Raw genomic sequence first — 24876 nt, 5'->3', positions numbered from 1 at the left:
CTACTAAATCTATGAATAGTTAGGAGTAGTCAAGAGGACTCCTACATCACTAAGACCAAATCACAATCGATCCAAAAATAGTTGTTGCCGGCAATCCGCCTCAGCAATCCGCCCATGCAAAGACACTGTGTACACCATTGAGGCAATAGGTGATAGAGCCTTGGGTGCTGAGCCTTTTCTTCATAAATGCAATAAATATTTTGATTCATAGATTTTAATCTGCAATGACATAACATAAAGGCTCATTTATGTACAGGCAAAGTGTACTGAATGATGGAGAATAAAAAATTGTGGTCAAGCTGAAAAAAAAAAAGAGGTATGACGTGCGTTCCGAGGTCTCCCAGAGTACTCCCCCATATCCTGGAAATAAAAAGAGTGATTCAGCCAAGAGTGAGGAGTCAGGGTGGCCGAGGAGACATGCATGCCTCCTCCTGAGTAGATTAGATAGACCATTCCTCCCGAACTTTGTTATTAAACATAATTTGACGCTTGAATTCTGCAATCTCTCGAGATGAAGACGTGTAAGAGGCTGACAATTAGCTCAACTTATACTAGTTTTATTAGTGACACTTAGTCTACATTTTAAAATCTTTATTTGAATATGGCGACATACCTCGTTCTAAAATATATCTATGATTAAATCGCTGACAGAGACCTATCCCCCATCAGCCAATCACTGTGTGCATAGTTAGTAAGCGTGTTGACATCATCCATACCAACGAGGACAACCTTTCTCTTAGCTTAAGACTTCTCTCTCCTTAGCAGTGTTGCCAAGTCTGCGGTTTTCCCGCGGAATTGGGCTACTTTTACACTGTTGCCGAGGGTTGTTTTTCATGTCCGTGGGTTGAATCGACCCAAAATAACGTGATATTTAGCCCCTGGAATGCGAATTTTACCAGGGGAGCCCTGCCAAAAACGCAAATTTTGCCCCCCGGAAAGTGTTTTTTACTGTGGAACCCACCTGAAATGCGATTGGGCTAGTTCTGAGTAGCAATTGGGCGGGTTTTGTTGTGAAAACCTGGCAACCCTGCTCGTAAAAGGCAGCTTTGTGGATAGGTTTTAAGAGAAAACTTTTAGCTAAGAACTTTTACTGCTATTTAGGAGAACTCTTAGTGGTAAGATAAAATGTTTTGTGAATACGGACCCTGGTCTCCATAGATGAAAATATGAATCAGTAATTAAATCAAATCTGTAGCGAGGTTAGTAGTTCATACACTTAAGATTTTAAAGGGCAAACAGCTTTAATAAAACAGGGTGGACTGGAGTTTTAAAGTAATTGAATGGTTTTACACACACAAAAATGTATCACATTTATAAGCACCCTTATGCTGTGTTGAAAACCCTGTAACCTTTGTTGTCCCCGGTGAAAAATGACTGGCTTTTTAAAAAATAGCTTGAAAATCGCTCGTTATGCTATATTTTATGCTATATTATCACCAAATACTGGATTCAATCTTTTATTTAACTTGTTTTCTTTCAGTTAGGACAGGTTTTGTATTTATTTCTGAAACTGACTGATCGTAGGCCTCAGTGATCCGAGCCTCATTGATCTGAGCCTCATTAATCTGAGGATAAATTTCATCTCTGTGAAGAAGAAAGCCTGTGTAATACTCAAAATAGTTTGTTTGTGTACATGAACGTGTTTGTGTGCGAGTATGTGTGTCTGTGTGTGGTAGCGCAAGTGTCCAAGATCTTTGCAAGCACACATGTACAGTACATATGTGAACATGAACATGATGAACATTCTCCTGAACACTATATGTTTCTCTTATTTTCAAACTCCCCCATTTATTTTCAATGGATGGTTATTTTAAAGTATTATAATCCAATATTTGGTGATAAAATAGCATAAAGAAAGATAGGCTATTTTTTTGTAGGCTGGTCGTTTTTGACCGGGAACACCACAAGTGTGCCATTTTGTACAAGATAAAAGCATTTCAGTCAGGACCAGGTTTGATTAAGATTATTGTAGAGGCTCTGAATGTTATATGGTGGCAGTCTTAATGACGAATGCGGAAGTGCAGAGGATAGAGCAAAACAAAACACTGGTCACGAATTAGAAGTCTAAAACGAGAATTTTTGAAGAGAAGATTTCGATGTCAGAAGATTTCAGTATTAGAGAAGAGGAGCTTCAGTTTGTTGCCCAGCCCTGTTTGTTTGAACCGCGAGAGGCATAAAAGCTTACGCTACTCCTGCATTATCAACCAGTGCCAAAAAAAAAACAAAAAACAAAACCTGTACTAATTAAAAGAAAACAACTTGACAAGAAGATTGAATGCATTTTTTGGTGATAATATAGCATAACAAGAGATTTATAAGCTATTTTTTGTAATCCTGTCATTTTTGGGAACACCACAAGTGTAACAAGGTGAGGAAAAAAATATAAAAAGTATCTCAAAAAATGTTGGGAAGTAGTTGCTTTGTGTGAGCGAAGTCAGTAAGTTTTAGTCCGCTGCGATAACATTATCTAACGTTTTTGGGAAAAAGAAAATCCTCTCTGGGTCAAAATGACCCGAACACAACATAAAGGATAAACTGTGTTGTATGTCAAAGAGAATAAGTAAATGTATATACTGTACTAATATTTAAAATTGCTAATTCAGAATATATATGTAACATTTATTTCGAAGTGAAGTTGAGAAAAGATTATTGGGGACATGGGAATTTGCACGTCAAGTGTTTCAAAACGTTTTTTTTTTTGTTTTTTTTTACTAATTCATTATGAATTTGTGTTAAATGGGGTACATCTATGCATGGAAACCCATGTAGATTTAAAGTTGATTAGCATTTTATGTAAAATACGTAGTATTGTTTCATGGTGACATAAAATCCACCAAACTGTAGAAATGACTAGGGCTGGGTAAAAAATATTGATTTCTCGATTCTCATTTTTACGAACCGATATCGATTCTTACATCCCTGTTTTCAGTTGATGAATGAGCAGAATATGTAGCGCGCCTCCCATCCAATAAATCGCAATAATCTTTGTGCTTTGTTAATTTTGATATGAAGCAAAGTCTCAGATTTCAAATGACGTCCATCTTATTGTGAGATTAAAAAAAATAAATACCGTTTTGGCGCTGTTTAATGTGACGTGACAGATCGCTTTAGCGCCTCAGTTAAAGAGAAGCGGCAGCACGGAGCGCATGTGAACATCCTCTCCTCCGCTTTAATACCAGTTACGGCCAAAGTCCCTTTAAGACAAGTCATTTCACTCGGCGGCCATCTTTGAAATGCCTCTCGGGCATGCAAGTGCAACTCCTATCTCTTTGAATGGGGAAACATCAAATTCTTCAAAGCTGTTTGCCAAGCTTTCGATTAAATTTCACATTTGAAATCACCAATGAAATCTGACAACAACTGTCTCATAATTTTTTTTCCCAAACGCTCGAAAAATCTGTATTTTTTTTAGGCTGGATCAAGCTAATGCGCATGCGCAGACCTAAATGCGCGTCTCTTGTGCCTCGTTTCGGAGGCGTTTCTATAGAAACCGGTGCTTCTAACGGCCGCTGCAGTGACGCGATGACTTTACCAGTCGGCGATTGGCTCTTATTTTGAAGGCGGGACTTATTCCGCCATATTGCGCGTTACACTTTCTCTCATTCAAAACAATACGAGTGACACGTCTTGTGTTATTCTATAGTCTTTGTTACAGCGCGAAATAAACACGACTAAACATCTGAAGGTATGTTAAAATATACAGTACAACTTACCGAAATCCGTATCATGTTTCATGTGATAGCTCAATCAGTGTTTCAACCTCGGAAAGACGTCAATAATTCACATTTACCTCAGAAAAACATATTCAGTGACCATAAACTCATTAGTCAGCTAGAAAAATGTACTCTAAAGCAACATTCTGATAAATATACAGCTATGCACCGTTACATATTCATTATAATTTGTAATGTTCTTCAATATTTAATGCATGTTTGAATAAATATGACAGCCGTGATTTAAATGTTTATATTTCAAAAATTTGCCATGTACTGAAATACTACATCCAAAATCGAAAACGAAATCGTAATCGAATCGAAAGCATGTGAATAGTAATCGAATCGAATCGTGAAAATTGTGTCAATACCCAGCCCTAGAAATGACCCATCTGTGCACTATGAAGATTCCGCTAATTTGTTTTGAGCAATCCGACCAATGGCGTGAGTTGTGAGCAGTATGATAGACGTTTTCGTAACATTTTTGTAGTTCCATTCAGTAGTGGCGCAGAAATTGTGTACTTCAGCAGGCAGGTGAGATATTACTTATGTTACACTTATATTTATTGGTGATTATTTTATATTTAATTAAGTTTAGACACAAGTTCCTGAAAAGATGACCCTACCAAATCTTTGTATTGTAATGGTGCCTTGTGTTTACCTGATGCCTTTCCCTCAGAAAACATAAAATCCCACAAAATACTCTTGAGGTTATTTTAAACCACAACAAATGTCATTAACCCTTTAAAACCGAGCTGTATTCATGTTACAGTAACTCTTGAACCGTTTGCGCCATCGTAATAATTCAAATTGCTACAGATAGTAGACAATATGGGCTTTATATGGCAATATCGGCAATATAAGGGTTATTACGGTAATTTCGTGCCTTCTGTCAGCAAATGGCAGCCGCTTTCGGGGAGAGCGGGTGGAAGGAGGATTTGAACGTAGAGATATGGAGCGCGGCAGTTTAGGGAGTTTTGGATCACATAAATAATAGAAGAAACAAACAAAAACATGGCGAAGGAGTACACAGTCAATTGGAATGATTTTTTATAAGACTTCGGAGGAGGCTAAGTGAGACTCGCATTTCGCATTTGGTGTGTGCATCTGTATAATGTGTCCGTGCGGTAAATGTATGCGTGCTGATGCGTGCATATGTAGTATATGTATGCGTGTATGAAAAAAAATTCTCCTTAATGAAAACTGTGCAACCAAGTGTCACAAAATGACTTGTATATATGTAATATAGTTGAATTTTCAAGTTTGAAGTGTTAGATTCTTTCGATCATCATTTTTCTTTTTCTTTTCTAAATAAAAATAAGAAAATCTATTATTATTATTTTTTATTTTCGTCTATTTAAATTCTATTTACAAACTCACCATATACATTAATGGTCAATAACTGTAATTTATTGAAAGCCAGTTGTTTTCTGAAAAAAAATGACACCTTGCACTTGAAGATAGCACATTGTTAGAGAATTTTATAATAAAAAAACATAATATGTGAAAACGGGCTATTTTAGCTTTAGGTTCTAAAGGGTCAAATGCCACATGTAGTGACTTTTATTGCTAGTCTTCCATCACATGAAAGCAGTTTTTTTTTTGTTTTTCAAACAAAATGAGGTAGTCTGGGTCATTGCTTGTGGCCGTGACTCATTTTATGTGACTGGAAAATAACAAAGGGGTGTTCATATGACTTTTTTTTTATTTAGTATGTCTAGACAGGGTGTCACTATATAGTTTTTTGGGGTCATATCTATTGTATAATTAGTGTGTGTCAGTATAAGCATTTTGTTTCAGATTGTATTCATTCCCACAGTGTTTTGGTATTACATCCTACTTTAGGATTTCTACACATTTAGCAGTTATATTCAAAAACCTGAACATTTTAGATATTTACAGACAGTTATAAATGGTCATACATGAAAAACATTCCATTTTGTGTGACTGGAAAATCATTGCTCATGATAGATCCTTCACGTCTGAACCAGTCTAATGTAATTTAAGGAACTGAAATTAGTTCAGACTGAATCAAAAACCAAAATAGAGTTGCTAAAACTGGCTAAATTATTTCTAACACTAACTTTATACTTAAACCGGAGGTGACGCATTTCTCTGACTCTATTTTCGCCATCAATCACCTGTAGCTAATTGGCTTGAGTTTCTTTAAAATGGTGTGTAATCTCTTGGGGTTAAAACTTTCCCATCATCTGTAAGCACAGTGTGTGAACTTAAAAGCACTCTGGTTTGATCATATAGCCATCATACAGACTAAAGTACATAATGCTTCACTTTACACTGCTGGTTTGCCCTCTGTGGTAAAGAAAACAAATCACAGATCAGCATATTACAGACCATCAATAGGCGTATCACTTCCTGAAAGCTTTTTATATTTAGATTCATTCAAGGAAGCTTAAAATGCAATATCACTATCATGTTGCATTAGTGGAATGAAAAAACTGATATGGATGCATTTATCATGGTTTCTGTGCAATTCAGTGTCTGTGGCATCATATTTGCTCTTGCAGGAGACAGTTATATTCCTCAGCAATCATTTAACTACAGAATTTTTCAAAAAAATAAAATAAATAAATAAATAAATTCAAATATAAACACAGAAAGGACTCTGCTGGGGTTCGAACCGGGGACCTACTTGCTGTGAGGCAACAGTGCTTTTCATATAAAAATATGAAAGACAAATAATAAATAATCTTATTTTTTAATATAATATTATAACTGCTGGAGCAATTGCTAATGAGAGACGAGCGTGACACACGGCTCGAGAGCAGTGGAGCTTCTATCATGCCACAGTAAAGTGTATGTGGGGTAACGCAGCTCTGTTTATCATATTAGATACATTTGAGTGTGTTGAAAATGTTATAACGTTACTCTGTGCGTTCGCTCGACTTCTGCTATGAGACACTTGTTGCACACTGCAGTAAGCTAGATCGATATTAGAATATATTAATAAATGCTGGATGGCTTGTGTTGATAAATGATATTCAGTTAATTTGAAAACATATTGTATGATGAAGAAAATGGTGTATGACTGTTATTAAAATAAAGCTGCTTCTGATTATGCTATGTTAGCCACTTGACAAAATAGTTTTTTTCTGAGGCACGGTGAAAACTTGGTACTCACGGGAAATCAAGATTCAAACAATAAGACTTTTCTGTGTGTAAATGTATCCAAACAGTTGTTCCCTTGTGTAATAAAACTTATAATATAATAAAGCATCTTTGGTGTTTCCATGGTTTCTACAAAATAAAACCGGAAATCGAAGGTGTAAGGCCCGCCCAATCGGCCCAACGGTGGTTTCCCACTGGACGGGGAAGGTTTCTTGCACGTTCGTGCTTTTCAGTGTGGCAAAGTAGTTTAATTCCAATTAAACTTTTATCTGACTCCATTTTATTATGACCTCAAATTTAGGGTAGAATGCCAATTTATTATTGACCATTTATATGATAATTTATCTAGACATTTGATTATTCTATTTAACTCTTTACTCTTATTGTACTCGTTCATTCGGATTCCTATAACGCTTTGAGTCTCGCACCAGCCGGGTATACGATCTCATACTCACAATCTCGTCAGTCTTGGTCATTGGATGGTTAAAATTGCTTATTTCTCTGGATTGAAACATTCTTGGAAACATCTGGGATAACGTAAGTACACACGTCAACAACATATATAACACTGTTCTAGTGGTTTTTTGGATATTTTAATCCAAAAATCTTACATATTGTGCCTTTGATTTGATAATCGCACTAAGCTATGTCACGATCATCATGCAGGCCTATTTATTTTCATTTTCTATTCAATATAATTACCTACTTTTTAAAAAGCTTTTCATCAGACCACGAACTGTTTTGGAAACCCTTATCTAAACTGAGAGCTGAGTTATGAGCTCATGGTATAAAAGGAAGGGTGGGCACTGAAATGTGTGTAATGGAGTGTTAACAGGTTTCATCACAATCAATGATGTTACAGCAATGATAAGCATCTCCCAACTGATATAGCCTTATTTATATACTGACATCTGCTGAGGCTTGAGGAATAAAAAAAGAATCAGGCTGCTGAGTGTCTGTCGTCAGCTATAAAAGTGAGAAGAATGAAATCTGAAATACTTGCATACTTGTCTGTACTGTCAACTGTTAAGTCGCAATGAAACAGAAGTCGCCTTTTCTTGTGTTAAATGGCTTCCCGAACAAGAAAAAAATGTAGGGCGGGACATGATTTTGTCCCTCTGGAATTGATTGTATGGTTGTGGTTTGCTATTGGTCCATCTCGTGTGAGTGACACATTCTCCTGTCCTCACGCCAGTAAACTCAGTCTGCTGCTTTAACACTGTTGCCGTGGGTTGTTTTTCATGTTCTCCGGTTAAAGCGACCCCTAATAACAAGATATTTAGTCACTCGAATGTGAATTTTACCAAGGGAATCCCGCCAAAACCGGATTGTACCCCCCAGAACGAGATTTTTACCGGGGGAACCCCCTTAAAACGCGATTGGGCTAGTTTTGAGTAGCAATTGGGAGGGTTTTGTTGTGAAAACCTGGCAACCCTGAGTAAACACGTCTTCAGAGATGAGATGTCGCAGCAAGAAGGAGGGGAAAGTTACAATGACACAGAAATAAAAATAATGTTGTGCACGGATAAATCATTTATTTAGCTAATTTCATGGTGGCTTTCAGTTAATTTTTGTTTTATCTCCTGCAATAATATTAAAGGGTTCACCCAAAAATGAAAATAATGTAATTTTTTACTCACCCTCATGCCGTTCCACACCCGTAAGACCTTCGTTAATCTTCGGAACGCAAATTAAGATATTTTTGTTGAAATCCGATGGCTCAGTGAGGCCTGCATAGCCAGCAATGACATTTCAAAACACTGCTTCAGGAAGCTTCAGAGTGTTATGAATCAGCATGTCGAATCAGCGGTTCGGAGCGCCAAAGTCATGTGATTTCAGCAGTTTGACATGCGATCCGAATCATGATTCGGCACGCTGATTCATAACGCTCCGAAGCTTCATGAAGCAGTGTTTTGAAATCGGCCATCACTATATAAGTCGTTATTTTGTTTTTTTGGTGCACCAAAAATATTCTCGTCGCTTTATAATATTAATATTGAACCACTGTACTCACATGAACTGATTTAAATATGTTTTTAGTACATTAATGGATCTTGAGAGAGGAAATGTCATTGCTGGTTATGCAGGCCTCACTGAGCCATCGGATTTCAACAAAAATATCCTGATTTGCGTTCTGAAGATTTACGAAGGTCTTACGGGTGTGGAACAACATGAGGGTGAGTAATTAATGACAGAATTTTCATTTTTGGGTGAACTAACCCTTTAAGCATAACCTCAGTTCTACCTCAAACTTTTTACACCACAAAGGAAGAGCCTGTCTTTAGGAACAGTAACACAAAAGCCTCCCATCCTTCCTGCTTTTGGTCACACCATCCTAGCTCCCACTGTGCAAGACAGGGTCTCAGCTGGCATGATTTCGGTAAGTTCATCCAAAATGATTGAAGCCATTAGTGATCACTTTTTGGGGCCTTTCTTCATCAATTTATTATGAGGTATCTGAAGTAGGCACATACACATTGATTGTGTCTGAAAACCTAAAACACATTTAAAATTGCATTAAATAGCCTAGGCAAAAAAAAAAAAAAAAAAGAGGAATTGTTGCATAAGCACAATTTAATCAAAACATTTCAGAAAAAAAGGTAAGTTTACAAGAATGAACTTCAAAATTAAGACAAAAGTATCATTCTGGGCTCTTTCTGGTTGTCAGACTGAGGAACATGTCGAGATAAACCATTGCGATATGCAGGAGACAATGACCTCTAATGGTCTGAAGGAGGAACTGCAGGTAAACTCATGAATTCATGCAACGCTAAAAGATCATATTGTTCATATATAGCATATTGTTCTTTCAAATCATGTCTTATCCTTTGCTATTATTCATTAATATTAATTATAAGTAATTTATATTTGCTGACACTGGCCAATGCAAACAAGGGAAGGGAAATCTTTATGGGAACACTGCAAAACAGAAATAAATGCAGGATTACTATAAACTCTAATAAAATCCATTCATAGATGTTTACTTCCCGACTTCTGCGCTGCAGTTAATGGTCTTCAGTTCTTCACACATTCTGTACTTGTAAGTTTAAATAGTTATAAACAGTCCTCATATTATAGGAATATTAAGCAGTGGAAAGTCAGTTAAAAACTTGGTTAAAACTTAAAATTAATTCACAGTTCCAATTTTAGTAAGTCTGCAAAAGTAGTGCTTGACTAATAACACTAAAAATACAGATATACCAAACTGTTATCCTTCAAGTTTTACTATCTATCGGTCTATCAAACCCAGAACATTCCTTCAACTACCCTCCAAAAACTGCATTAAATTATCTTTTGAAAACCTCGTAACTCCTCAACTGTAATGCACAGCATGTCTCCCTTAACGAAAGCAAGATTTAACACTGCATAATTATGTTTCTTTTTATTTCACCTCCCATGTGTATCAATACAGTCAATTTTTCCAACCGTCAAAATTATTGCTTTGGTGTTCAGGAGACTGATCATGAAATTGAACAACACTGATTTATAAAATCCACACAATATTTTTCCTCATTCAGGCAAAGTTCAACATAAGACCCAAACTTCTTTATTAGGACATTTAAATAACAGACTAAGTGTTTTACAGGATTATTCTGGATGTATGCATGAAGGGTACATCTGAAGGCCCAGAGATTGAAGATCTACAAATTGTGTGAACTGTTTTGGAAAAAATGCAGCAGATAGTGTATTTATATACAAGTGTATGTGAAGAAAATCTAGAAGTTTATAGCTTTTCCAAATGAAGCAGCAAGGTTGGCTTCTCTGAAGGCCTCTGATACAGTCTGGGAAAAGAGGAAAATGTTTTAAAAAACAAATGTTACAATTATTTAAAAAAATACATTAAACAAATGTGTATTATTAATAATAATAATAGTAATAATAATAGAATTTTTAAATGTAAAAAAATTAATATTAAACTTACAATTAAAAAAAAAAAAAGACAAAAAAAAAAAAAAAAAAAAAAAAAACAATGGCCAAGATTAGTGTGCTCATTCTTCAGAAGTAACTATTAAAAATAGTAACTTAATAGAGAAAAATAAATAAGTAGACTATATTCAGAGACACTTGTGAGGTGGGCAAAAGAGAAAAAAAGTTGATTAACATTTTAATTTTTTTTTTACTATTATTATTATTAATTAATATTTTTAATTATAATATTTTTATATGAATTAATTTACAAAAAAAGTGAAAGTTAGATAACATGTTTGAAAAATAGACACAATGTTGCAATTTATTATTACTATTTTATTCTTTTAAATGAAGATTTTTATTAATTATTTTACTATTAAAATGGTAAAAAATAAATAAATAAAAGGCCAAAATTTGTGTGCTTATTCTTCAGAATTACTTAATAATAGTAACTTAATAGAGAAAATAATTAAAAAAAATCAGCAGACTATATAGAGACACTTGTGAGATGGGCGAGAGGAAAAAGTTGATGAACACATTTGAAAAAATATAAACAATGTTGCAATTTATTATTATTAGTAATATTTTACTTTAAAGCTGCATTCCGTAAGTTTTGCGTCTTTGTCGGCATCTCTGTTTGAAACCTGCAATTGCAGTTGTTTGCGGAATTATCATTTTTACGCGAGTTGTGCCTCCTCTAACGTTAATTTGTCATACCATACAATCCTCCATCAAAATGATGTTTAATTATTGCAGCTGCTGTGAGAAAAGGCTATAAATGATCCACCTCACAAGAGATATAGCCTTCTAGCTGGGACTCGTTCTTTCTGTTTACAGACGTGACATAATGACGCAAAGACATGCTTGAATTTCCAGCGGAAACCTACCAGTACCACCAGAATTATAAAACATTACTACATGTCTGCCGTTGTGAATCGGGCTAAGGTAAGGAGATAGTTTTGAACACTGGCTGGTTATGTACTTGCTCAAAAATTGATTGACCTCCATTATTTTGGATCATTTTTAACCAAAAAAAAGTTACGGACAGCAGATTTAAATTAAAATTTTTATATTCATTATTTTACAATTAAATTTAAAATAATTAAAAAAAAAAGATTAGAGTGCTCATTTCTCAGAATGTCCATTAAGCTCAAAGTACAGTTAATTTTTTTATGTGTACGCTAGCATATGCGTACAGTCAAAAGAATTCTTCATTTGATAGCGTGCGCGAACACAGGCAGTCGACACATGCGCTCTAGAAAGTTTCATCTTTGTCTAGAGTGTCTGAGCTATTTTCTCCAGAAGTTATAACTGATAAACATGTCTTTGTATTGTTTTAAACTACAGTTGCAGCTCTCATAACACTCTCACACAAACGCTTGTCAATGCGGGCGTCTGTTGTTGTTACAGTCTGTGGTATTTTGTTGTTGTTGTGTCGCTCTTTAGTTTCGTTTTCTACTGTGAAACAAGTGTTGCCACCTTGTGGAACAACTGATTAGTGCAAAACAAATTCAATGCGCATGTGCGACCTGTGCGCACAAAGTAATCAGGTGGAGTGCATACAGTGTACACGTACTATTCTGGTGACAAAATCTGCATTGCACGCACTGTACGCGGACGCTTTAATAACTGGAACTTAAGAATAGAGAAAATAATCCATATTCAGAGACACTTACAGGGTGGGCGTGACACACTCTTGCAATATCCTCACATGATGCTCCATATTCCATAGCTAATGCAGCCTCATTAATCATCTCCCCTGCCCCCTGTAAAATGAAAAATTAATATATGAATTATCATATCATTAAAAATGACTTCCTACACAAGAAAAGCAAAAGCAGATATATCATTACCGATCCCAGAATGTGTGCTCCCAACATCCTATCTGTGTCCTTGTGGCTGAGGATCTTTACCAGTCCATCTGTATCAGCATTCGTCTTGGCTCTGCTGTTGGCCGCGAAGGGAAATTTGCCCACTTTATATGGCACACCCTGGAAAATGGGCAATTATATGCCATTTTAGGAGGAAATGTTTGATGTGACATACAATTTAAGATGGAGAGGTGTGTTAAAATAACAACGAGTCTACTCACTTCCTCTTTGAGCTGTTCCTCGGTCTTGCCGACCCAGGCGACCTCAGGGTGTGTGTATATAACGGAGGGAACACAGTTGTAATCGATATGGACGGCTCCTCCTGCCATTCCCTCGACACAAATAATACCCTCATCCTCGGCTTTATGGGCCAACATGGGTCCAGCTACAACATCTCCAATGGCATAGATACTAAAAAGAGTTTAGAAACACAAATTAAGACTTGTTTGTCACAAAAAACGCAAGACAACTCATTTGAAATCTCCATACCTGGGCACTTTGGTCTGGAAACGGCCGTTGACAGGGATTCTCCCGCGGTTATCCAGTTCAATACCGACAGTCTCAAGACCGAGGTTACCGGTGAAGGGACGACGGCCAATGCACACCAGCAGAACATCACAGGTGAGCGTCTCGTTTTTGCCACCAGCTGCAGCTTCCACACTAACCAACGGAAACAACATAATGGGCAAAAGCACTAGAAGAATTTAGATCCTAATCAGCATTTGGAGAAACGCCGCACTCACGCCACATCAATCTTGCCGTCAGGTCTCTTGGTGGCGCCCATGACCTTTGTGCTCAGTTTGAACTTCAACCCCTGCTTCTGGAGAATTCTCTGGAAGTTCTTGGAGATCTCCATGTCGATGCCCATTCCACCGACGTGGCCGAGGAACTCCACTGCTGTAACCTTGGCACCAAGCCTCTGCCAAACGGACCCCTGGGAACAAACAGAATGGATCTCCATAATCAAACCCAATTCAGAAGCATCATCAGTCCTCAAATGTTACAAACATGCACTTTTATGAACAAAATGAACAATTTAGATCAGTCTTATGATGATTACGGAATGTAATTCTGTAATATTCACACTATAACCTTCCAATCGTCCACTCACCAACTCCACGCCAATGACTCCTGCTCCAATCACAATGAGCTCCTCTGGAACTTTTTTGAGGGACAAAGCGCCAGTGGACGAGACAACACTGTCTTCATCAATCTATCACAAGGGAATAATATTTCAGATTTAATATTCATGATCTGAATGCAACATACGACACATCGGCTGTGTAATTATACGAGATGGCGGACAAATCAAGAAAAATGTTGATCACAAGGCATTTACAAAATTTAATACACAATCAAAATAAAAACCAAAATTAAATTATGGCTTAGTGCGATTATCAGATTTCAAAGGCTGTGATTTAATTAAATATATGCACTGAGTGAAATTGTTATTGTAAAGAAGTGCTTATAAACTGGCCGTTGTCAACAAGAGACAAAAAAGCTTGAAAATTTAAGAAAAGGTTTTGAAAATGAACAAATTAAGAAAATATTAGTATTGCCATTTAGCAGCTGTAATGTAAATATATATTAATTAATAATATAATTATAATTATAATTATTAGTTTTTTCTTAAATATCTGATTTTTTTTATTTTACAGTTAAATACTATAATTGTAATAATTCTAAATATGTTTAATAATTTTATTAGTATTAATTATTTTATAGTCAGAATGATATATAAATCATTTTTTTTGTGAAATTGTGCAGCCCAACAAAGCAGAGCAAACAATGGAGCATTAAAAAAAAATATATAAATTGCAATTTCTATCAGAAAAAAACCCCCAGAAATTAAAGCTGCAAGCAGCGATGAAAGGGCCCTCGCACCCGTGCCAGCGCCACCTGGTGGCTTTAGAAAAACAGAGCATGGTGTGCAATATGCATTTAAGTATATAAATATAGGAGGACTACGTCAGTCATTTGTATTTGCCACACTTCCTGCTACCAGCTAAATTTTGGCGTGTAGATGTCATCATGTGAAGCTCGGTCAAATGTGAAGTTTGGGGCAGATCGGACATTGTATGCCTGAGTTACAACTTCCTATTTTGTGGCGAAACATCGATTTTTGTCAGGCCGCCACGGACACGTCCTTCAACAAAAACTCAAGATCTTCGCAATTTAACATCTCAAAGGCCTTTAGATTAGACTGACCAAATATGATGTTGATCTGATTAAAGCTCTAGGAGGAGTTTGATAAAGTACAACATCTGGAAATGGCAAAAACTGCACAAATTTTGCAGACAAAATTCAAAATATCTAACTTCCTGTTGGGTTTCCAGGGACTTTTTTGTAGGTATTGGGCTGTTACATCTGTCTACCGAATTTCATACCTGTACGTGAAACGTAGCGCAAAGGGTGCTTAATTGAATTTTGTAGATGGCGCTATCAAGCCATTTTGCCACACCTAATTCTGAAACCCATATCAGACGTGAATTTTCACCACTTCTGACACGTGTGCAAAGTTTCATGAGTTTGAGCATGTTTAGGCCCTCAAAAATGCGATTCATTTCGGAGAAGAATTGACCGAGCAATTACAATAGAGTCCTCACACCATCGGTGCTCGGGCCCAAAAAAAGAGATTTTTTTTCAACAAATAGTGCAGCCCTAACTTAAAAGTAGAGAAAATTCATATTAAATATTTTAATAATAATAATAATAATAAGAATGTACTATTTTACCCAATATGACAACAATGCGTATTAAAGTTTTGTGCAGTTAGCTTAGCAACATGCTAACATCAAACACTTCTGAAATCAATTATGAGTTGAGGTTTCCATGGGTGGTGCTTGAAGATATTAGGGCTGGGTAAAAACTATCGATTTTACGATTTTAATCGATTCTCATTTTTACGAACCGATATCGATTCTTAAATCCCAAGAATTGATTAGTCTAGTCTGTTTTCAGTTGATGAATGAACAGAACATGTAGCGCGCCTCCCATCCAATAAATCTTTGTGCTTTTTTACTTTTGATATGAAGCAAAGTCTCAGATTTTAAATGACGTCCATCTTATTATGAGATTCAAAAAATAAATACCGTTTTGGCGCTGTTTAATGTGACGTGACAGATCGCTGTAGCGCCTCAGTTAAAGAGAAGCGGCAGCACGGAGCGCATGTGAACATCCTCTCCTCCGCTTTAATACCAGTTACAGCGCGAAATAAACATGACTAAACATCTGAAGGTATGTTAAAATATACAGTACAACTTGCCGAAATCCATATCGTGTCTCTTGTAATAGCTCAATCAGTGTTTCAACCTCGGAAAGACTTCAATAAAACAGCTTGTAAACAATGTCACGTAACTTCACATTTACCTCAGAAAAACATATTCAGTGACCATAAACTCATTAGTCAGCTAGAAAAATGAACTCTAGAAAGTCAGCTTTCTGAAAAATATAGCTACGCACCGTTACATATTCATTGTAATTTTTAATGTTCTTCAATATTTAATGCATGTTTGAATAAATCAGTTATGACAGCGACAATTTAAATGTTTATATTTAAAAAAAAAAATGAATTGGAGTAGAAATATGATTATGTAACTCTAAACTTTAGTTATTATAAAAAACATCATTGAGTGTAATTTAAGTGTTTGTATATAAATCAGTTAATTATAAATAAGTTAACAAATTTTAACAATATTATAGTAAAGTAGTACCAACTGACTCCCATGTGTAGTTTACAGCATTAGTTGAGAGATATACTGATATACTACATCTAAAATAATAGATATCGAATCGAAATCGTCTGTAGGCAGTAGACAGCAAGGCTTAGGTTTTGGAACAGTCTCTTCTTGTCTATTGGTCATGTACCTCAATGCCTGGGAAGGGGGTGACCTCTGATCCAGTAGCGATGAGGATGTTCTTGGTGTTTATGACTTGTTCTCCATCAGCAGTCTTTGCGGTCACTTGATTCTTGCCAGTTATCATTCCGAAACCGTTGACGTGAGTTACCTATGGATCACAAAAAAATCATTATGTATGGCTTTAAAAGGTTTATTGCTATACTGTCACATGTGAACAGAGAATAAACAAATAAAACAAATGAAAAAAAAAAAATCTCACTTTGTTCTGTTTGAATAAGTGTGCGATTCCTCCTGTCAGAGCTTTGACAGCCCCGCTCTTCTGCGCCATCATCTTTTCCAGGTTCAATGTGAGCCCCTGAACTAATGCAGAATAAAAAAAATTATGAAATGACTAAAAAATGATTCATGTATGATGGAATGATGCATGTAAAACTATTGTAGGAGACCTCCAAAACAACATTAGGAATGATAGGGGCACTTTAAAATACCCACAATCCTCTATAATTTATTACAGTTCAAATGTCCTCTGCCAGAAGAAAAACATTCAAATCTATTGGCTTCTGCAAGTCCTTGATGTTTATGTGGACACATATCGCATGTTTACACTTGAACTTACTTTCAATGCCTCTGCTTTCGAAATCGTTCCCATGTGCCAAGTGATACAGGTACGAGTTGTTCAGCAGAGCCTTAATAAGGCAAAAAAAATAATCAAGTTAACCATAGTTAAAAGCATTTTGGAAAAGCATTTGTAAAATCACAAACCTTTGACGGAATGCAGCCCACATTCAAGCACGTCCCTCCGAGGGTCGCGTTCTTTTCCACACATACTGTCTGTGAGAGAAAGGTGCTTGTTACCAGTGCAGTCAAAACAAAAGCCGAGGGCATCTGTGAACAAACTGATACCTTAAATCCAAGCTGAGCTGCTTTGATGGCGGCGACGTATCCTCCAGGCCCAGAGCCCACAACTGTGACATCAGCATCAACTTTGACAGAACAAATTATTATTTAAATATCACTTCATATCATTTAAGTTTAACATAAAGGTCATGGCTGAGGATTTGTAAATACAGCACTATCAATAAATACATTCAAATATGATTTTAAATCATCTTACTTGCTGCTTTGTCAGCATATGTTCTCGCAGACAAGACTGTGGCTCCATGCAGCTTGCAGGGAAGGTGCTGACCTCGCTGTATTGTTCAAAGGAAAGACACAAAATTATTTTATTTTATAATACAGATATGGTATACGCTCTCCATACTCTTTTTTGATGCTTACAAATGGCAAAGAAAATATCTGAATACATTTATAGTAAAATAAACAATCCAAAGGAATAAACAGACAAAAAAAAGAGGAAAATAAACATTAAATTTAAAGTAATAAAAGGTCAAAAGAAAGTTAATCATGAGTATTAAACAGTTGCGTAATTATGTTGCAATAAAGGCAAAATCCAAAATTCTGTGCCAGGCCTCAGATGTCTCCATATAAAGTATTAGATAAATTTAAACTTAAATGAAAAATGTTGCCTGAAATATAATAAGTTGAAGTTTTAAGTTTTAAAATGACTAAAACTAAATATATTAGATAAATAGCTTAAATATTTATAACAAAAACTAATAAAATGACAAAAGCACATTACAAAACGATTAAAAATTAAATATTAAAATAAAAAAATTTTTTTTTTAGAATAGCTCACTGCCAGTGAACAGGCACTAGCAATATTTATTTTATCCAATTTATGGTTGATTTTTTGCTCTGTCTAGTACTGATAACCCCCAAATAGCCATAATTAGTTATATAAACATAAAAACTTCCACATTCTTGAACAGTAAGACAGCACATGTATGAGCAAGAATGTTATTTTAAAATATGTTATCAGTTTTTTCCCCAAACTTTCCCCTAAATATCTCAAAACCTACCTACCTAGACAGCACTTTTGGGCTTCACTAGCACATTCTAGGTAGGGCAGCACACTAAGTGTTGTATTTAAACACGCCTATGATGCTAAAAAGGTATAATATTTGGAGTGTATGTGGATCAAAATGATGTGACGTATATGGCAATTGATCAAAAAGCTCCACGGACTCAGTAAATGCAATTACACGCCCCTGCAAGTTCAGCCAATGATGATAGATCTAGTTCTTAGTTGTGTAAATTTGCATTAGCACTTCGATAAATAAGATATAGATACAACTCCCTCTGCTTCGTTTGTGTTCATGGGCTGACAACTGTGCACGCAGACAAGCTATGATGTTGGGCCTACACAGTAATAACATTGCATGTTTTGTCTAAAACGCTTTCTTTTTATTCTAATGGACTATGGGTATATTCAAAGTACAGTGTACTGGGGCAAATAAACAGTCATTACCGTGGCGAGTGTGCGGTATAGATGGTTCCAGGTCTGCATTTTGACAGTACGTCCCTTCCGAGACCGCTTCACCTACAGTGATCGGTGTGTCCAAGGACTTGTCAATTTACGCATGCGCAGTACGGAAAGTGGACAGAGTCGCTGCCTGATGATGTCACTCAAACAGCTTGTTACTCAACGTGGAGAAACTTCTTCATATATTTCAGATTCATCGTAGAAAATGTAGTCAATAAAAAGCCCATTTTCACTGTCTCGAGCAAAAATACAAATTATTTAATCTTCAAACAACTCTAAGAGGGTAAACCTGTGATGCCTTTTTTAAATTTATCTTGTTAAAAGTACAACTTTATTTTTGTCGAGATGTAATGTTAAATATTATTTATTTATTATTTTATTGTTTGTTTATCTTAAAATTGGTGTTTTTTATTTCTAGTTATATATACTTTCTAGTTATATATATATATATATATATATATATATATATATATATATATATTGTGTGGGTGTGATACCTCGGCAACAAACGTAAAGCAAATGTTTTAATATAATATAATATAATATAAACACCTTTGAATAAAGTGGGGATGAAGTCAGTTTCTCGTGTACTTTCCCTCACATCCCATACAGTACGTACTGCAAGAAACAGTTCCCTCTAGTGGTTAGATAAGGCAACTGATACAAAAATTAAAATTCTGTCATCATTTACTCACCCTCAAGTTGTTCCAAATCTGTATAAATTTCTTTGGTCTGTTGAACACAAATGAAGATATTTTGAAGAAAGTTTGTAACTAGGCTGCTTTGGGGCACCATTGACTTCCATAGTAGAAAAAAAAAATACTATGGAAGTCAATGGTGCCCCAAAACAGTTCAGTTTCCCACATTCTTCAAAATATCTTCCTTTGTGTTCAGCAGAACAAACAAATTTGTACAGGTTTGGAACGACCTGAGGGTCAGTAAATGATGACAGAATTTTTATTTTTGGGTGAACTATCCCTTTAAGTGGGATTTTGTAACTTTTTATTATTATTATTATTATTATTAAACAACATACAGGGGATACATGAAATAGATTTTGAAACAAAATACAAAAAAGAATGTATAAACAAGCAAGCAAAAAATTAACAAATATCTAAGACAATAAATAATTATATATATATATAATAAAGGGATTTTGTAACTAATTGTGCTCATTTTCGTGTGCGTGGAAGTTAAAAGTAACAGACAAAAAAAAATAAAATACAAAAGAATAAAAGGGTATAAATGACGTGTTCACAGATTTCTCTCAAACATTCATTCAATAATATTCTAGATTTGTCATATTTCATTTTTTTTCTCGATATAGTAACGAATTTTATTAATTACGTTTTTTTTGTTTTTTTTTTACTGTATTATATTAAACAAAGTAATAATACAAAATTAACGTATTAATATTATACAAAAATCGAAAGTTATGTAAATGTAAATTTCTAAAAACGACCATATAGCATGGCTGACTAGTTTCCCTCACTTTCGAGTAACATAACAGATTGAAGAGGATTACACCGGAAGTAGGGTTAATAGTTCACTCAAATTGAGCAAAATGGAGCACGTGAGGGATTTAGAGCTTCAGTAATCATTAATTCACTCTCATTAAATCTTTTTTTCTCCATATACGAGAGAGAATGGTGGCTGAAGCTGCCATTCTGCCTAACATCTCATTTTCAGCTACACAAAAGAAAGAAATTCATGTTTGGAAGCGAACAGCATGAGGGTGTGTATATTTTCGGGTGAATTATTCCTTTAAAGGCAACTTCGTAAGTGTTCGTCAAAAATTGAGGTGAAATGCAATAATAATGTCTTCACTTCACTCACTTCAGTTTTATGAAGACATCATAAATCATTAATAGTAATGAATAAAACTGCTCTGTAACTCTACTGAGCTACTGACTTTTGCCACCTCCGCTGCGCATGCGCGGTATCACAGCAACAGCGATAAACTTGCAGACAGACAGTGAGCCCAAGATGTCATCGCAGCGGGAGTACGAGGCGGCAGAATACCTCGAGAAACACAAAATTATTGAGCTGATGGATAATTTAACTAGTATGCTCTTCTTCTACAGACCAGGTGAGACTTTTGATAGATATGGTAGATCACCGCCTACCTAGTTAAAACCTCTGTGGCATTTATCTTGCACAGCTTAAAAATTAAATTGAGAGTTGATGACATGAATAAATTAGTTGAGAGTGTTCAGATACAGTTTATTGTAGTGTGTAGAAATCTAAGGTTGTTGTTTACTTACGGTTAAATTTGTGGTAAAACAGTAAAGAAAGACCAACTATACCCAGTCTCATGAATCCTGCCATTGCAGATCGCCTAAAGGATTTTCTGATCGACCAACTTGAAAAGCTCAAGCTTTCCAAAGCTCGTCTAGGAATCACTCCGTGCCTCTTTAACGACTCCAACTTAGATGCGCTGTTTGGAGTCTTGGATCCTTCCAATCAAGGCTTTATCACTTGTGGTCAATACAAAGAAGGTAAATCTCTTATAATGTTGCAGAGGTTGTGAAAGCCTTTGTCCTTTTGGGAAAAGCAGTGCTGTAACTACACCTAATAACAAAACAATAATAGTAAAATGTGAATGAATGCACTTTGGATAAAAGTGTCTGCCATATGTATGAAAATAAATTTAAAATGTACCAACAGACATGTTTCTGAATGGAGAATATCACATTATTATATTATATTATATTGCATATAAGTTGGCTTCATAGCTGTTGATTCACCAAAAATACCAGAGTTTAAATACCAGTAAATAATGGTTAATGTTAATCAAAGTAAACATAAATTGTGCCATTTGTTCGTGAAAATGTAAGGATTTAATTTTATTAACACATTTTTATATTTTTTCATTAAATGTTTACAGGGTTGAGCAGAGTGACAGACAAAAAAATTCAGTAACACTTTACAATAAGGTTTCATTAGTTAAAGGGATAGTTCACCCAAAAATGAAAATTATCCCATAATTTACTCACCCTCAAGCAATCATATGTGTATATATGTCTATTTTCTTTCAGACGAACACAATCGAAGATATATTTATAAATATCCTGGCTCTTCCAAGCTTTATAATGGTACTGTATAGGGGACGTGATTTTGAAGCCCCCCAAAAATGCATCTTAAAAATAATTCATACGGCTCCAGGGGGTTAATAAAGGCCTTCTGAAGCAAAGCGATGGGTTTTTGTAAGAAAAATATCCATATTAAAAATGTTATTAACTGTAATAACTAGCTTCCGACAGGCGGCCGTACACGATTTTGCGGCAGAAGAGTCACCTCTGACCTAACACATGATGCAATGACAAACGCGGAAGCGCAGAGGAGAGAGCAAAACAAGACACCGGTCACGAATTAGAGGTCTATTTTAAAGAGAAATGTCAGAGGATTTTGATATAAGAGAAAAGGAGCTTGAGTTTGTTGCACAGCCCTAATTGTTTGAACCGCAAGAGGCGTCTAAGCTTATGATACTCCTACATCCTGCGCCATACATCGCGTCAGAGGATTACTCATTTGGCGCAAGTCGACTTGCGCAGTATGCGTACGGTCATCTTCCGGAAGCTAGTTATTTTAGTTTATAAAGTTTTAAATATGTATATTTTTCTTACAAAAGCCCATCGCTTCACTTCAGAAGGCCTTTATTAACCCCCTGGAGCCCTGTGGATTACTTTTATGATGGATAGATGCAGTTTTTTGTCCCCCATTCAGTATCAATATAAAGCTTGGAAGAGTCAGGATATTTTTGAATGTATCTCGGATTGTGTTCGTCTGAAAGAAGAAGAACCTAGGATGGCTTGAGGGTGAGTAAATCATGGGATCATTTTCATTTTTGGGTGAACTATCCCTTTAACATTAACTAACAATTAACAATACTTCTACAGCATTTATTAATTAATCTTAGTTAATGTTATTTTCAACATTAGTGCATTATTATAATCAAATGTTGTATTTGTTACCATTAGTTAATGCACTGTGAACTAAGATGAACAAACAATGAACAGCTGGATTTTTATTAACTAACATTAACAAAGATTAATAAATACTGTAACAAATGTATTGCTCATTGTTAGTTCATGATAGTTAAAAAATGAGACCTTATTGTAAAGTGTTACCAATAATTCTTTATTTTCTCAACAAATGCATAAATAATCTGAAAAAACACAGACAGTGAGTGAAAATGTGATATTTCCATTTTTAAAAAATAGCAAAATTTTGATTCTACATATAGGCCTGTGTAATGGCGACAAACAGGGATGTGCGATTTATCAAATAATGTGACTTCGTCCTGTATCTTGTTGATTATATTATATGTAGTAAGTCATAGGGAAACACTGACTCTAATTTCTCTGAAGATTTCTCTGAATACTTCCCTTAAGTTGTTTTGTTTATAATTCATGAGGATAAGAGTTATACTTGTGGTCTGACTCAGTATGATACGCTCAACATTGCTTCCCTGCAGCACTGAAGACACTTGGCATCAAGAATTTCAATGAGTTCCCGGATGGAGCCAGTGATGACAGGATATCACAAGAGACGTTCATAAGAGAGGCGTAAGTAATACTGCTTGAAAAAGTCATGTGATCGTTTGAAGATTCAAAGGCTCTGAATTCAGACCTAATATCTAATGCATACACTATACGCCCATGTATTTTTGTAGATATTTGATTATATGAGAAGTATGTTATACCTTTGAATAGGGCAGATTATTGTCTATTTTGTTCATAGTTAATCCAGATTTCTCTATTTCTCTGTTTAGGACAGAAGGGCTTGTCAGAAGTGCAGCAACATTCCAGCTATAGGTGAATCAACAACTCTGTAAAATAACTTTTGTAATGATTTCCAGATCAACTAAACAGCTCTCATATGACAAAAAAATAAATAAATACCACAAATAAAATTAAAATGTGAACAAATATACAACAGAGCAGAATCATATTTTGTTTCTCCATATTTATTCAGTGATACTGAATAATTTATGGCAGCCTCAATATTACAGTTTGAGTGAGTTGTAACCACAACCTCACATTAAAAGTGTTTTTTATTTATTTATTTTATTTTAATTTGTAGCAGCTAAAGCCAACTTACAGACCTTGTGCCTTATTTCATACATTATGAACATGGGTTTTATTTTTACATGAGTTATTATACAAGTGTTTTAACCCTCTACTATATGCAACCCCCTCTCTCTCTCTCTATATATAATCGCGATTAATCACATCTAACATAAACGTTTGGAAATATATGTGTGTGTGTTTATATATATATATATATATATATATATATATATATATATATATATATATATATATACACACATCAGTGGTGTTTTAAAATGAGGCATCTCATCTCATCAAGTTAGTGTTTTTATGCATTTATACATTTATTCCAAAATAATAATTAAAGGCAGTAACAATTTAAACAATATATATTATTTCTGAACTAATGTTCAGCTTTTCTTTTTAATAGTCAACTTATTTTAAACAGTCATCAAGCTTTTATGCACTGATCACAGACACAAAGATGTACCTTTAATTTCACCAAGCTGATTGTTCACTAAAAAAAACCCCATATTCATCATGTTTTCAGGCCATTTCAAGTTTGACTTTGACGTGACATAAAGCGGTGATATCTAAGTGGCTGAGCGGTTTACTTACTTTTTAATTAGTCTTCCCATTAATGCCATCATTCGCCGCGTTTCCATTACCCTTTAAATTGTGCAAATTGAAATTGCGAATTGAAAATACGCTCATGGAAACAAGTCAATTTTGCAAAAACTCCCATATATCGCAAAAACATTTCTACGCTCCCATGAGGTGGTTTTCAGGCAATTCGAAAAAGGAATATTTTGCAAAACTGCAATGAAAACAGTTTTTTTTCACATTTACAAGTCACCTGCCGTATGTAAAAGTTGATCATTCTTTAAAGATGGCACGGTATGTTTAGACAGAAGATGAGAGTTCTTCATTAAACTCATAAAAGACAAAAGTATTACG

At 35.2% G+C, this 24876-nt stretch overlaps 2 protein-coding genes across 3 annotated transcripts; one reads left to right on the top strand and one right to left on the bottom strand.

Annotated features, from left to right (window-relative positions):
- Positions 1-10366: 10366 nt before the first annotated feature.
- On the bottom strand, positions 10367-19002 carry dldh (dihydrolipoamide dehydrogenase). Its single transcript, XM_051884525.1, has 14 exons — positions 18851-19002; positions 17597-17672; positions 17386-17465; positions 17245-17313; positions 17099-17168; positions 16742-16842; positions 16490-16630; positions 13734-13835; positions 13366-13556; positions 13112-13282; positions 12844-13033; positions 12605-12742; positions 12428-12517; positions 10367-10624 (listed from the first exon to the last, which is right to left on the bottom strand). The coding sequence occupies exons 1-14, from the start codon at positions 18887-18889 to the stop codon at positions 10559-10561; spliced, it is 1524 nt and encodes a 507-aa protein (XP_051740485.1). The 5' UTR covers positions 18890-19002; the 3' UTR covers positions 10367-10558.
- A 1455-nt stretch (positions 19003-20457) lies between these two features.
- si:dkey-42p14.3 (EF-hand calcium-binding domain-containing protein 10) lies at positions 20458-23803 on the top strand. 2 transcript variants are annotated; one of them, XM_051884302.1, is made up of 5 exons: positions 20458-20600; positions 20814-20954; positions 21199-21363; positions 23343-23433; positions 23640-23803. In XM_051884302.1, the coding sequence occupies exons 1-5, from the start codon at positions 20576-20578 to the stop codon at positions 23680-23682; spliced, it is 465 nt and encodes a 154-aa protein (XP_051740262.1). In that variant the 5' UTR covers positions 20458-20575; the 3' UTR covers positions 23683-23803. The 2 variants fall into 2 exon arrangements, with proteins under 2 accessions (XP_051740262.1, XP_051740263.1); XM_051884303.1 differs by having other exon boundaries at positions 20517-20954.
- Positions 23804-24876: the final 1073 nt, after the last annotated feature.

The sequence above is a fragment of the Ctenopharyngodon idella genome, chromosome 24, assembly GCF_019924925.1.
Source record: "Ctenopharyngodon idella isolate HZGC_01 chromosome 24, HZGC01, whole genome shotgun sequence".
Taxonomy (NCBI): domain Eukaryota; kingdom Metazoa; phylum Chordata; class Actinopteri; order Cypriniformes; family Xenocyprididae; genus Ctenopharyngodon; species Ctenopharyngodon idella.
This window is presented reverse-complemented; position numbering and strand designations above follow the sequence as displayed.

Bases quoted from the DNA above. Each gene is read 5' to 3' on its own strand.
- si:dkey-42p14.3 (XM_051884302.1), top strand. From the start codon at position 20,576: ATGTTTGGAAGCGAACAGCATGAGG. The intron at 20,955-21,198 runs GTGAGACTTTTG...CTGCCATTGCAG, and splicing joins GCTCTTCTTCTACAGACCAG to ATCGCCTAAAGGATTTTCTG. The intron at 21,364-23,342 runs GTAAATCTCTTA...GCTTCCCTGCAG, and splicing joins TTGTGGTCAATACAAAGAAG to CACTGAAGACACTTGGCATC.
- dldh (XM_051884525.1), bottom strand. From the start codon at position 18,889: ATGCAGACCTGGAACCATCTATACCGCACACTCGCCACG. The intron at 13,836-16,489 runs GTACATGACCAA...CCCTTGTGATAG, and splicing joins CCCCCTTCCCAGGCATTGAG to ATTGATGAAGACAGTGTTGT. The intron at 13,557-13,733 runs GTGAGTGGACGA...GTTTGTTCCCAG, and splicing joins GAGTCATTGGCGTGGAGTTG to GGGTCCGTTTGGCAGAGGCT.